At 31.4% G+C, this 12,895-nt stretch overlaps 3 protein-coding genes across 3 annotated transcripts; 1 reads left to right on the forward strand and 2 right to left on the reverse strand.

Moving 5' to 3' along the window:
* Positions 1–2,240: 2,240 nt before the first annotated feature.
* Positions 2,241–4,229, forward strand: LOC107913051 (AAA-ATPase At1g43910). Its single transcript, XM_016841490.2, has 2 exons — positions 2,241–3,619; positions 3,705–4,229. Exons 1-2 carry the CDS (start codon positions 2,843–2,845, stop codon positions 4,119–4,121), a joined length of 1,194 nt encoding a protein of 397 aa, XP_016696979.2. The 5' UTR covers positions 2,241–2,842; the 3' UTR covers positions 4,122–4,229.
* A 33-nt stretch (positions 4,230–4,262) lies between these two features.
* On the reverse strand, positions 4,263–7,438 carry LOC107913050 (uncharacterized). Its single transcript, XM_016841489.2, has 5 exons — positions 6,991–7,438; positions 6,563–6,644; positions 5,658–6,434; positions 5,231–5,491; positions 4,263–4,641 (listed from the first exon to the last, which is right to left on the reverse strand). Exons 1-5 carry the CDS (start codon positions 7,394–7,396, stop codon positions 4,482–4,484), a joined length of 1,686 nt encoding a protein of 561 aa, XP_016696978.1. The 5' UTR covers positions 7,397–7,438; the 3' UTR covers positions 4,263–4,481.
* Positions 7,439–9,798: 2,360 nt separating this feature from the next.
* LOC107913052 (bZIP transcription factor 11) lies at positions 9,799–10,896 on the reverse strand. The gene has a single exon (XM_016841491.2). It carries the CDS (start codon positions 10,331–10,333, stop codon positions 9,830–9,832), a length of 504 nt encoding a protein of 167 aa, XP_016696980.1. The 5' UTR covers positions 10,334–10,896; the 3' UTR covers positions 9,799–9,829.
* Between the last annotated feature and the right edge of the window lie 1,999 nt (positions 10,897–12,895).

Consider the following 12,895-nt stretch of genomic DNA (forward strand, 5'->3'; position numbering starts at 1 on the left):
TGGTTACCCCATTAGATATCGGAAATAACATAATTTAATGAATTTAACAAATATCGTTTGATGATGATTGAAATTTTAAAATTCAAAAAATATAGGAGCTAACATTTTGACATAATTAGACCGACTTGTTCATTGGACAACAAATCATAAATAAAAGTTATTTAAAATTTTGATATCTCAAAATTAAAGTTTAAAATTTAAAAGTACAAATCGATTGATTCTTAACTCGATTGGTATGTTGCCAATGTAGGAGGATGTGAGTTTAAGTGCACAAAAATATATTATTCTCTTATTTATGGGTTAGGGACGATCTATGAGTAATTCTAATCCTTGTGTAAAAAAAATAGAAATTATAATAAAATTATTCAATAATAGTAATAAAATAAAAGTACAGACATCTCTAACGTGGGATACCATATATGGACCGCGTCGATATAGTGTCTCTGACCAAAGCTGCTTGCGCTGCAAGCTGAAAGAGTGGGCGTCCCACCATTCTATTATACGGTCAAATTTTGTTATTAGCTATTGTAGTATGCATAAGTTATAAATTTAATTTATAAATTTTAATTTTTATACTTTTTAAATTTAAAATTTTAATCTCGAAGTAATTAAATTTATTAATTTAAATCATATTATTAGTTTCAGATTATGTGCAAGTTGTTAATTTGGTCCATTTTTTTAATTTAATTATTTTTAATTCTTACATTTTTTGAATTTTGAAGTTTTAATGTTAACCTTAAATCCATTAAATTGAATAATTTTGATTATTTTATGTAAAAATAATAAATTAACGCGACATTACACAAACATGTGAAGAACAAAAAATTAAAAAAGGGATCACAAATGAAAATAAGAGGATAGAGAGAGACTAATCTAGAATTTACCCATAATAGTAGAATTGGACCCTACTGCTCTAAAACGAGGAGAAGCAGCACCCTTGCCTTTCTGACCTTTCTTTATTGGAAAAGCGGAAGATGTTTGACTTCAGTCATCGGACGATAAATTTAATTATGTTAATTATTTGATTAGTTAAATTATAGACTACACATTCGAAAATTAAAATATACTTTAAATTTTATTTTTAAGAATTTAATTTCTCTTTTTTTCGAATTTAAAAATTTAAATTCAATTGTTAACCAAATTAAATTCTTCTATTAAATTCACTGGTGTAATATTGATACTCACTTAGCTTCCATATGATAAAAATACATTACGATGAACTTAAATTTAATAAATAATTTTAACAAGGTTTACAATTCTTAAAAATTATATTAATATTTTTAATAAAATAAAATGTTTAGACTAATCAATGATATTGTAAAAGGTATGATTTTAATATTATAAAATTTATATATATTTAAATATATTCATATTATGATATATAAAATATAAATTTTAAATAATAAAAATATTAAAAATAATTTATTAAGTAATTAGTATATGATATGAAATATATAAACTTAAATTATAATACAAATATAATAAAATAATTTATTATAATTTATTGTTAATTTTATGATATATATTATATAAATTTTAAATATTTTTCAAGTAATTAATATAAATTGTTTATAAAATTTAATTGGACCATTTAGAATTTACAATTAATATTAAAATGAGAGATAAATTTATAATTTGAAAAACTAAAATTTAGATCTTTCAGTTTTTTTTCTTTTATTATTTGGCTTGAAAAATCAATTTGAAAAGCTATTTATTTGGTAAAAGTACCATGAAGGTTTTTGTACGAAGAGCAAGGGAGAAACTAGAAATTTTTTTTAGAAGGGTCGAAATGAAATTTTAATTTTTAATAGTCTATATCTTTATAATTTTTAAAAAATTAAATCAAATTTTTATAATTTTAGAGGGGGCAAAGTACAATTTTACCTTTACTAATTTAAATTTTTAAAAATTTCTAAAAGGCCTAAATAGCAACTTTCCATTTTAAGGGGCGCTGGCCACCTGGTTTGGCCTCTGACTAAGAGTCGGGTTACATTTTGTCCCCTTTATTTAAAAAATTAGTAAATTAGTGCATGTAAGTTAGAACAAATAACAAATTAATCCTTCGGTTAAATATTTCATTCAATTCTACTGTTAAGAATCAGTTCTTGTACATCTGCATGAAGTATATGTGACACGCTATGTGTAACTATCTAATTATTTAATCAATCATGTCAGTTTTTAACAATAGAAATAAATAAAATTTTTAATAAAAAAGACCAATATGCTCTTTAATCTAACGTATAAAGATTAATTTGACTATTTTTTATTAAATAGAGAAAAGTGTAATATAATTCCTAATACAGGGGCTCCATGGTACTTTTACCCATTTTGTTTTCTACTTCGGAAAAACACTTGGAAATAAAGTGACCATTAAAATGCATTTACATAAGGTAGAGGGGCCACGAGCCTGTTTCAGTCAAACTTTACACAGATGATGTCTATTTCCAGGAGCTTTCCTCCCATACGGAAAGAGTCATGACTCATCAACACGTCGTCTCTTGAGATGGATATAAGCCAATGCCTGCCTCCTATCCTATGTACCGAGTGTTCCTCAGCCTTCTGTTCAATTTTTTTTTTTGCTTTCCCTGTTTTCCTCTGTTTCCAGACAGGGGAATAGAAAATGGCTACGGTGTGGAATGAGTTACCTTCTTTCTCCACTCTTCTCTCCGCTTATGCCTCTATTTCAGCCATGTCTATGCTGATCCGTACCATCTTAAATGAATTGGTCCCAGAAAGGATGAGAAACTAAATCACCTCCAAAATTTATGACTTGACAGCTGCTTACTTTTCATCAGAGTTCACCTTCGTAATTGAAGACCGATGGCACGCAAGCGATAACCAAATGTTTCGAGCTCCTGAGCTCTACTTGCCAACCATAATTGGACCCTCCAGCGACAGTATTCTTGTAGGTTTCGATGAGTCAAGAGACCCCACGGAACCACCAAAACGAAGCATCCCTGTAGATTGCACGATCACGGATGATTTCCAAGGCATACGCTTGAAATGGACTTTATCTTCAATTGAAACAAAAAAGTACTATGTCCCTAATAAGAGATTCTTTAGCTTGACCTGCAAGAAAAGTGATAGAGAAAGAGTTGAGCAAAGATATTTCCCTTATATCAACAAAACTGCACAAGCGATTCTGAGCAAGAGTGAGAGCCTCAATATTTACACATACGAGCAAGACTGTTCTAAGTGGGAGCCCGCAGTTTTCAAGCACCCAGCAACATTTGATACCCTGGCAATGGAGCCCGACCTTAAGGGGTTCATAATGAAGGATCTTGACTCATTCGTGGAACGCAAGGAGTTTTTCGAGAATGTTGGCAGGGCGTGGAAACGAGGGTACCTTTTGTATGGTCCACCAGGGACAGGAAAATCATCACTGGTTGCTGCAATTGCAAATTACATGAGATATAATGTATATGATCTTCAGTTTCAAAGCGTAAGAAACGATTCTGATCTCAGACGTGTACTCACATCCACCACAAACCGCTCCATTCTGCTCATTGAAGACATAGATTGTAGCACGAAAGTCACAAATGATCGAACCAAGGTCAAGGAAAATTGTGAAGAAGAAGAAAATGATGAACTCAAACATCCCTATGGTACCGATCCTGGGGTAATTCATTTGTTTCTCTACTTATCTTGGTTTGGTTGAAGTTGAAACAGGTTTTTCAAGTCTCTAATCTAACATAATTTTGCAGGTAACACTGTCAGGTTTACTCAACTTCATTGATGGATTGTGGTCGAGCTGTGGGAACGAAAGAATCATAATCTTCACCACAAATCATAAAGAAAAGTTAGATCCGGCGCTGCTACGGCCAGGGCGAATGGACGTGCACATTTACATGGGATATTGTAGTCCAGCAGGATTCAGAAAACTTGCAGCTTCATATCTTGGGATCAAAGATGACAAACTGTTTGGCCGCATTGATGATATGATTAAAAGTGTGGAGGTTACTCCAGCTGAAGTGGCACAACAACTAATGATCAGTAATGAACCAAAAGTGGCACTCGAAAGTCTCATCAAATTTCTTAACACGAAGAAGGATATAGAGGAAGCAGCAGTTGAAGAGAAGGAAAAGAGTGATAACGAAGAGCAAGAATCAGAAGAAAAGTAAATTGAAAGACAAAATTCAGAGTTTGTAGAGTCTGAAACAAGATGCATATATTTGACTTAGTTTAGCTAAGTTACGAATTAATAAAAGCTTTTGTTTGTTTATACTTAATTACTTGTCAGTTCTTGAAAGTGATAAACAGCATGAAGAAGACTCAATCATTTGCATACGAATAGTGGTCAAATTCAAACCAACCGCAATTTTTAGCTAGTTAACTAAAAGTCCCCTGATAAGGTTAATTTTTGTTGTGGCATTTACAATAACTTGACTGTATATCATCACAGCTTCATGGTTGAATTTCTTTTAAATCAGGTGTCAAGTTTAGGATCTTGCCGATCAAAGCTATTACACAACCAATCATCTCTACCGCTGCAATGATGAAAGAGGTAAACCCTGGAGAAAGTTATATGAAGGGGGAAGTATATCTTTTGCCGATGATAGAGATTGAATCAATTCATCTACTTGCCGTGCAAACATGCAAACTACATCTGCTACATTCCTGGTTATCCAATCTTCATGTACCCTGCAGAATTGGGAAAACAATTATAGTGCATTAAAACAAAAATTGATATTGACAAGTTAAATATGAATGGGAAATAACATGAATGCAAAAATTAATACTCGAGGAAATTGACAACTTAGCTATCTCAACCATGGAAATGAATTAGATATTGAATATGAGAGATTACAGCAATGAAACCAATGAATTCTTCCAGGTGTCCAAATATATATTTTTTTTACTGAATCTTGCAAAAGCTGACAATCCAATTCTAACAGCAATTTCTGTTCTATCCTTCAAGCATGTGAGTATTATAAATGCCAAGTCAGGCATATTATTCATTTATAACTATCATTCAAGAGTATCAATGTGCTTTGGCTTTGCTTTTCTTTCTTGTTTCAATTTCCTAGTTTACATATGTATGTGCTACAGGACTTGTTAAGTGAAGAATGAGAACCAATTTTTTGTCAATGACTGCAGGACATAAGACCAAGAGCATCAAAAGTTTCCAAACATGAAACAACTAATCTATTAAGCAAGTCAGAAAATCAACGAGCTTATTGTTTTAGCTAACAGTGGAACAAGGAGACAATTGAGATCAATTGAGACTAACCTCGGCTGAGATGCAGAAGTTTCATGACAATCAGAAAAGATCACCTTGATAATAGGGAGTAAATCTAACTTCAGAATAGATTCAGCTGCACTAGTTGTGTCCAAACAATAACCAGAACAGCACCAAGAGTTTGGATTTAGCAGAACAATTTGCAACAATGGAGACTTGGTTTTAAAATCTCTAACCAAAGTTCGAAATGATAATTCATCTTTTGCATTCTCCACTAGCTGATTAGTGAACATTCTTTCCAAGCTATATTTCCTGTTCACAATGAGAAAACTTAAGGATGCAGTACGATCTACATCAATCAGAATAAAGTAACACTTCTAAAGCTATCTAATCACTAAAATGATCCATATGTAAGAAAAAATCCAAACAAAATAATTTATTGTAATTGTGGTCAATTGCCAAATGGGTTTCTGCTCACCTGAATAAGTCCCCTGATCCACCAGCAGATAAAGAAGTGGAAACGTAGCATTTAAAGAGTCGAACTCCACCATCAATGGGTGCAGCACCATTATGAAATGGATAAGCTCCAAGAAGCGATAAACAGTTAGGGCATACAAATTCCATCCAATCAATATCCATCGAGAGATTGTAAGATTTAGCCATAAAAACATTTCCAAGAAAACCATTAAGAAACAGTTTCTGATTAGCCAAAAGCTGTGAAGTGTTTTGGTCCACTGGACAAGTTTCAGGAACACTGTGTTGGCTACCTTCGTCAAAATGATTTTGTATATGATCTGCTGTATGAACACAACATCCTCGCACAGATGTCTCAGTTTCAGAGAAATCTGATAGAGGTAATGCAGAAAAAAATTCATTACCACTGGCTTTCTCCTTAGTAACTAGCGCACTTGTACTAACACTATTATCCTTGAGATGAATAGAGCTCAACTTCTCGCATAAGTCATTTGTTCCCTCTTGAGAACTTAACATATCTTCACTCAAACCAGAGTCACTAGAAAAATCTGGTCGAGGCTGGTATTCATGAGTTCCATTATAAAGTTTAAATGCCGCGAGGTCATCCTTGAAAAGAAGAATGGTCGTAAAGTTTAAAAGACACACACCCTTAGCACATCTATAGGAATTTGCAAATCTAGTCACCAGCTTCTCACTTATACCCCCGAATGAACAACAGCAGCCTCCAAACCAATTATCAGCAACCTCTCGCCAGTCAATTGATGGCATTTCCACAAAATTTCTACATAAATAAATCAAAATTCCCAAAATAAATAGGAATGAAAAGACAACAAGCAAAGGGATATCAAACAGCACATATATTTGAAACTGACATTAATGAGCACACCGAAATGAAAACATATGACCTACCTAAGAGGACTTTTAGTCAGCCTAGTGGAGCATTTTCTGCAATAGAAGTGCACTCCTTCCATTGATGACAGACTCTTCAAATCTAACACACACACGCACACAAAAGAAGAAGAAGAAGAAGAAGAAGAAGAAGAAGAAGAAGAAGACGAATGAGCCAAGCGTAGAATAAGCTAATTTAAGCCTCCATTCAGTTGCCATGAGAAATGATAATAAAAAAAAAAGGTCATGCCCAAATATAGCTTTTGCATATAAATCATAGAAGTAAAATCCGCATCAATTTTTGCATTTTTCTATTAAAAACGCCTTCTTCTCCACCCCACCCCCACCCCCCCCCAAAAAAAGAATACTAGCATTTGCATTTTCACTTCGGGAGTAAAACATTAAATACTGAAAAATAACAAGTAAATGAAACTTAAATTTGAACTAACCAGTATCCATCACCAGCGGCTTTGCAGCATCCAATGAGGGGGCATTATAGCCATTTTCAGACGAATCCAACATCAAATCAAAGCTGGAAACGATGGGATGATCAACAGGAAGAAGCAAAACAAGCTTAACCTCAATGTGATCATCCAAAGCTCTAAAACTCACCGGAGCTTCAGAATCTATCAGAACTCTTGGAACCGGAACCCTAAGCGACACCTCTTCCTTCTCCCCCTCTTTTAGCCACGAGACGAGAAGATGAGAGTGAGAAAGATTGAGTTGAACTTCGAGGTTTCTGCATTGAACCGAAGGCTTTGCTTGAGAATCGAAGAGGAACAAACGGAGATTTGGAGAATGAGATTGCGCTTCCCATGTGAACCGCCAGTTTTTAGGGTTTTCAAGGTTTGACATTTTTTCCCCTTCCTTCCGGGTTCCTCAAGTTAAGTCAGTGCTCGTTACGCGCTTAAATTTAAAACCATATAGTTTTTCTTTTTCTGTTTATTTCCTGAAATACCCTTGTGGTTCAAAAGCGGCCCAATGGGTATTTCGGATCAACGCCCGTTTACTTTGCTAGAAAAGCCGATCCATTGGCACATTTTTGGCTAAATTATAAAGTAAAAAACTAAAGATTACAAATTTAAAATATGCTTGAAGATTTTATCATTTTATATATTTAGAATTTAAACCACACATTTTTATTTTTAAGAATTTAATTTTTTTTATTTTTTAAATTTAAAAATTCAATTCTAGTTATTAACGTTAAAATTGTTTTGTTAAATTGACATTTTAAAATTAAAAAAAAAACTACTCACTTAATAGTCAAGTGACAAAAAATATGACATTGTAATGCACCAAAATTTAACAAAGAATTTTAATGATTTTGATAATTTTTAAATTCGCATAAATATTTTTATTACAATAAAGTATTTTGACTAACTAATGACATTGTAAAAGTTAAGACATCAAATCATGTCATTAATTAAAGTATATAAATTAAATCTCAAGTTTGAGCGTAGTATAGAAACCAAAATCGAAGTTTGATCATTATCAATAAGAATTGAAATTTAATCATTATCTTATAAACTAAAAATAGATCAGAGGTATGTCATCGTCATGTAAGAAAGGCCTTAAAATATAAAAGTGGAGGTATCAAATTATATAAAAATTTAAAATATAAAGATTAATATGGGCCAAAACTGAAATTTAACCATTGTTATATAATTTGACTTATGAGAATTTTTGTGTTAGAAAAAACAATTTATATAAATATTTTAGTAATTAATGCCATTATAAAAGATTAAATTATAATATAGGGATCAAAACTAAAACTTCAAAAAAAAAATGCCAAGAAAACACATGTCATGTAAGGAACGCCTTTTATATATAGTTTATAGATATTAAATTTAATTATTCTACCAAATTTTATTAAAAAAAATTAGTATAACAGCGTTCCAAAAGTTATGATTTAAATTTAAAATTACATTTCCCAAATTCTTAATTTGCTCCTCCAGTTTCAACTTTACTTCATAAAGAAATAAAATGAATACAAAAATTTTGTTTAAGAAAAAGTCATTGCAGCCACATATGATCACTATTATCATATTCATTAGATGTGGCATGCGACGATTAATTAATTTGCTAATCGTAATTAGTCTATTAAAAACATGAATATATTTGCTTTACATTTCATTAGTACGTATTAAGATCCAAAGAATAAGCATAAAGCTTTGCATGGTTTTCAACGCAGTCATAGAAAAGGTAATGTTAAAAATGTTATATTTTGATAAAATTCGAGATTTAATATTTAAGAATTAAGTTTTTTTTATTTTTTTATTTAAAATTTTAATTTAATCATTAAAATCGTAAATATTTTTCGTCAAAACTTGTTTGTTTGGCATGTTGATTAGGGATGTGAAAAATAAACATGTTAAGTTGATAAATTTCAGTGAAAATTACCAATGAGATAATGATTGAACAAAGATTTTTAAATTGAAAAGCACAAGGTCTAAATCTTAAATTTTATAAAAGTACAAGGACTGGTAGTATATTTGAGCCAAAAGGTAACCATCAAGTTACAGTAATTAATTACATTTATAATTAAGTCAGATCATTAGGTTGGTTTGTTGTGGTGGAAAAATGACATAGATTTTGTCTTGAAGTGGTACCTAACTTTGTTTGGTTTACACACTCCTTTGCAAATATTTTTTTTAATTATTTAATTTAATTTAAAATACCAATATATCCCTATAAAATTATTTTCTAAATTAATATACCCAAAATGCCTTAGCAGGAGTTGGAGATATTTGTCTTTTTAAAACTTAATCTCGGGTTAAGATTAATTTATTAGTTAATTAAATATTGTGCACCTAATTAGTGTTTTGTGAGTTTGACTATATAAACAAGTTTGAGATGGGTTAAGAAATCGTAATCACAAGACATCATTAAACCAAAAGAAGTGTCTATAAAATTAATCAATGTATTATTTTTTATAATTAATGTATTAAATAAAAAAAATTATAATTGAAACCTACAAGAACGGATTATCTTAGCTTTTTTGTATGAAACCAAACCTGAGCATCAGAAATGAGTTAAAGAGATAGAGAGCGACATTAGGACAACTTCTTTAAGTTTACTATATTCTATTTAGTTTATGTCATGTTTTAATTATTTTAATTTTATATTTAATAATTAATTATATCAATAAGTTGATTAAAAAACCAGAGAGAGCAATGGCAACTTTTTTTCAGCAATTTTTAGCCAAAATTTTGACCGGTTCATACCATAACATGTTTAAAGGAAACGACATTAAAAGAGCAAGTAAACTACCAGAAAGCTAGGATTAAATCAGTACATAATCATATCAGCAGAAGCAATGAGGGGCTGGTTGCCGTAGAAACAACCCCATGGATTATTCATGAAGGTATCATCATTGACCTGATGATGATGGTGATCATGGGCGGCTTCATAGTTGTTGGGATGATCATATCCGAAAACCCCATTGTTTGAGTTTATGAAATCATTGATTTCATTGAGAGATTGAAGCCTGGTACTGAGCTCAGCCATCTGAGCTCTAAGGACCGCGTTCTCGGCCTCGATGTTCAAGTAGATTTGTGTGGTTATGTTGATGTTGACAAGGATCTGGTTGTTTTCATGTGCGAGCTGAGAAACTTGGCCCATCAGATCATCCAACTGCTTTTGTTTACGCATCCGAGACCGGCAAGCGGCTTCCCTGTTGGACGCCATTCTTTTACGCTTCCTTTCATTTAAAACCTGCTGAAACTCCTCCACCGAGCTTGAGCTCCTCGGCGTGGTTGAAGATGAAGATGATCCAGTTCTTGAAGTAGCCATAACAATAACAATTATAACAAAAACAAAAAACAAAAAAAACAAACAAATACGGGATTATATATGAAAATTGGTTTTAAAAATATGTATATGTATGGGGGATGGATTATAGAAAGAGATAGTTCATGAAAACACGTAGAACCAGTAAAGGAAAACAACGGAAAAAGATTGAACAAGATGGGTCCTGCGCCTAAGAGTAGAGTTTATCATCAAACCAGAAAGGAGGATTTCACTGACTACAGGAGACATGAGTCTCGAAGATCAAGAACAAGGTGTTAATAATAAGCATCAAAAAAGGATATTAAAGCTAATTTTGCTAGCTTGTTGACACGAGAGAAATGAAGAGACTCTGGAAGGGATCTTTGAGAATATATATGTAAAGATGAACCTGAGAAATTAAGAAGGCTTTGAAGAAAATTAGAGGGAAAAGGAGATGATAAAGGAAAGAGGTTGATCTAGGGATTCTACGGTGGGCTTTATAAACAAAGAAATGCCCATTGGAAACTGATAAACTAATGGCCAAATCACATTGCTGTCTTGCATTAAAAAATATTGGGGAGAATTAGGGAATGGCGTCTAGAATGTCGAAAGTGGGGGCCATTTAAGAAGTAGCACGCCTAAAACTGATAATGGTAAGCTTGCAGTAATAGTTATCTACGACAATGTCATGTCAGTTTTCTCTGCTTCTATAGGTTTTAAGACAGTCGTCTTCTTGCTAGTCTGGCAGCTTTCAGTAAATCTTCATGCAAGATTTGCATGGTGTTCATGTACGATGCAATTACATGTTACCCTACTTACATATGTCTACATGTTCTGCTCTTTGGTACTTCAAATATTGAGGGCCCCGTCCCGTGAGGTTGAGATATGAGATTAAAATCAGCAACATGTATTAGATTCAGTAAAGTAAAAATAGAAAATAATATTTAATGATTTAATATTAAAATACATAATAATAATAACTATCAAATCTGGGCTACATTAAATAATAAAATTAAAATTATAGTTAAAAGTTATTAAAATTATATACATACTGATTAATGAAATTTTAATATTAAATAACAATTAATGTTATATTTAATTAAAAATGATACTCCAGCAGAGAATTTGGGGTTCAATGAGATGTTTGGGTACATTCCATCCAAAAAGTCCTCAGTAAATTTTTGGTTGGTTAAATTTTAAATTTTAAATTCTTGAATTAGTTTTATTACCTGAAATGATTGCTAGGCTTGATATTGTAAACATGCTTTTGTTTTCTTATATAATGTTATTGGTTCTTTTCAATTTAGAAGTTGTAGGAAGCCTCTTGGCTTTGGCTTCACAGTTGAATGAATATCTTCTCCAACCCATCCAACAAAGATTTGTGAGGATTTGTCGCGTCATAGTAGAGGTTTCTTTTGTTAAGGTGAAGGGATGTTACAATCTCATCGGTTATGACTTATGACAGTCCATCCTCAGTAAAGTTTTTCGAGCTCGTTCTCTTAATTTTTTAACCAACCCCTACAATCACCTTATCTATCTTATCTATGATATTCTCGTCCTCTTGAAACTACGTTGTTTCACGGATTCTTCAAACAAGTTCTACAATCTCAATGATTAAAACGGCCACCATATGAAACTTACCCTCAACTTTATCAAAACCAGTTTGGTTCCATGCTCCCTTTCACTCTTCGGTTCATCCATGCGCGACTTCCAATCAAGCTTGCTTGGTAATATCCAAGAAGGTTTAGATTGATTTTATCATTTGTTTTATTTTATTCGTCAAAAAATAAAAGAGAAGGAAATGAATAATTTACACAATTATGTAAAAGTTTGGAAACAAAAATAAATTGTTTTGAATATAAAAAAATTCAATTTATGTTTAGATTTGGTTAAGGATATGGTTTTTTATATTGATCAGTTAGATACAATTTTAGTTTCAAAATTAGATTATATTCAAATTGAGATTTGATTAAGAATGATTGATATTCGATTTTGAGTGAAATTCAATTTAGGAATCACGTGAAAGAAACAAGAACTTGATTTATTTAGTGGGAAAAAAATATGCTTTTGCATCAAAGAATATGATAAGAGAGAAAAATAAAGGGGAAGGAGAAAAGAAAAAGAAAAAGAAAAAGATTAAATAGTTCAAAAAAATAAAAATATAGGAACTAGTTTTAACGTATGAAAATCATAGAAAAATTGTGTTAAAATAAATGGAGAAAGGAAGAAAATAGATAGAGAAGAAGAGGATGGAAAAAAAATTCAAAGAACATAAAATAAAAAAAAATTTAATTGCTCAAAATGAAAAAAATATAGGGATCAAATGTATAATTTAACGTAAAATTTTTATTTGAAATGACGATTTAACATACGTCAGCTTATTGTTACACCATTAATAAAAATTAACGCTCAGTGACTAAAATGTTATAATACGATAACAGAAGTAGCTAAAATGTAACATTTCAAACATAAGTGACTAAAATGTAACTTGAGATAAATAAAAGTGATTATTTTGATAGTTTACCCACAAATAAATAACAATATATTTCTAATATTTTTTTTTAACCAAGTCTCCTAAGAAACTAT

This window comes from Gossypium hirsutum, chromosome D11 (genome assembly GCF_007990345.1).
Source record: "Gossypium hirsutum isolate 1008001.06 chromosome D11, Gossypium_hirsutum_v2.1, whole genome shotgun sequence".
NCBI classification, from domain to species: domain Eukaryota; kingdom Viridiplantae; phylum Streptophyta; class Magnoliopsida; order Malvales; family Malvaceae; genus Gossypium; species Gossypium hirsutum.

Bases quoted from the DNA above. Each gene is read 5' to 3' on its own strand.
- LOC107913051 (XM_016841490.2), top strand. From the start codon at position 2,843: ATGTTTCGAGCTCCTGAGCTCTACTTGCCAACCATAATTGGACCCTCC. The intron at 3,620-3,704 runs GTAATTCATTTG...ATAATTTTGCAG, and splicing joins CCTATGGTACCGATCCTGGG to GTAACACTGTCAGGTTTACT.
- LOC107913050 (XM_016841489.2), bottom strand. From the start codon at position 7,396: ATGTCAAACCTTGAAAACCCTAAAAACTGGCGGTTCACATGGGAAGCG. The intron at 6,645-6,990 runs GTTAGTTCAAAT...TGTGTGTGTTAG, and splicing joins GCCGCTGGTGATGGATACTG to ATTTGAAGAGTCTGTCATCA. The intron at 4,642-5,230 runs GTTAGTCTCAAT...CCAATTCTGCAG, and splicing joins ACTTCTGCATCTCAGCCGAG to GGTACATGAAGATTGGATAA.
- LOC107913052 (XM_016841491.2), bottom strand. From the start codon at position 10,333: ATGGCTACTTCAAGAACTGGATCATCTTCATCTTCAACCACGCCGAGG.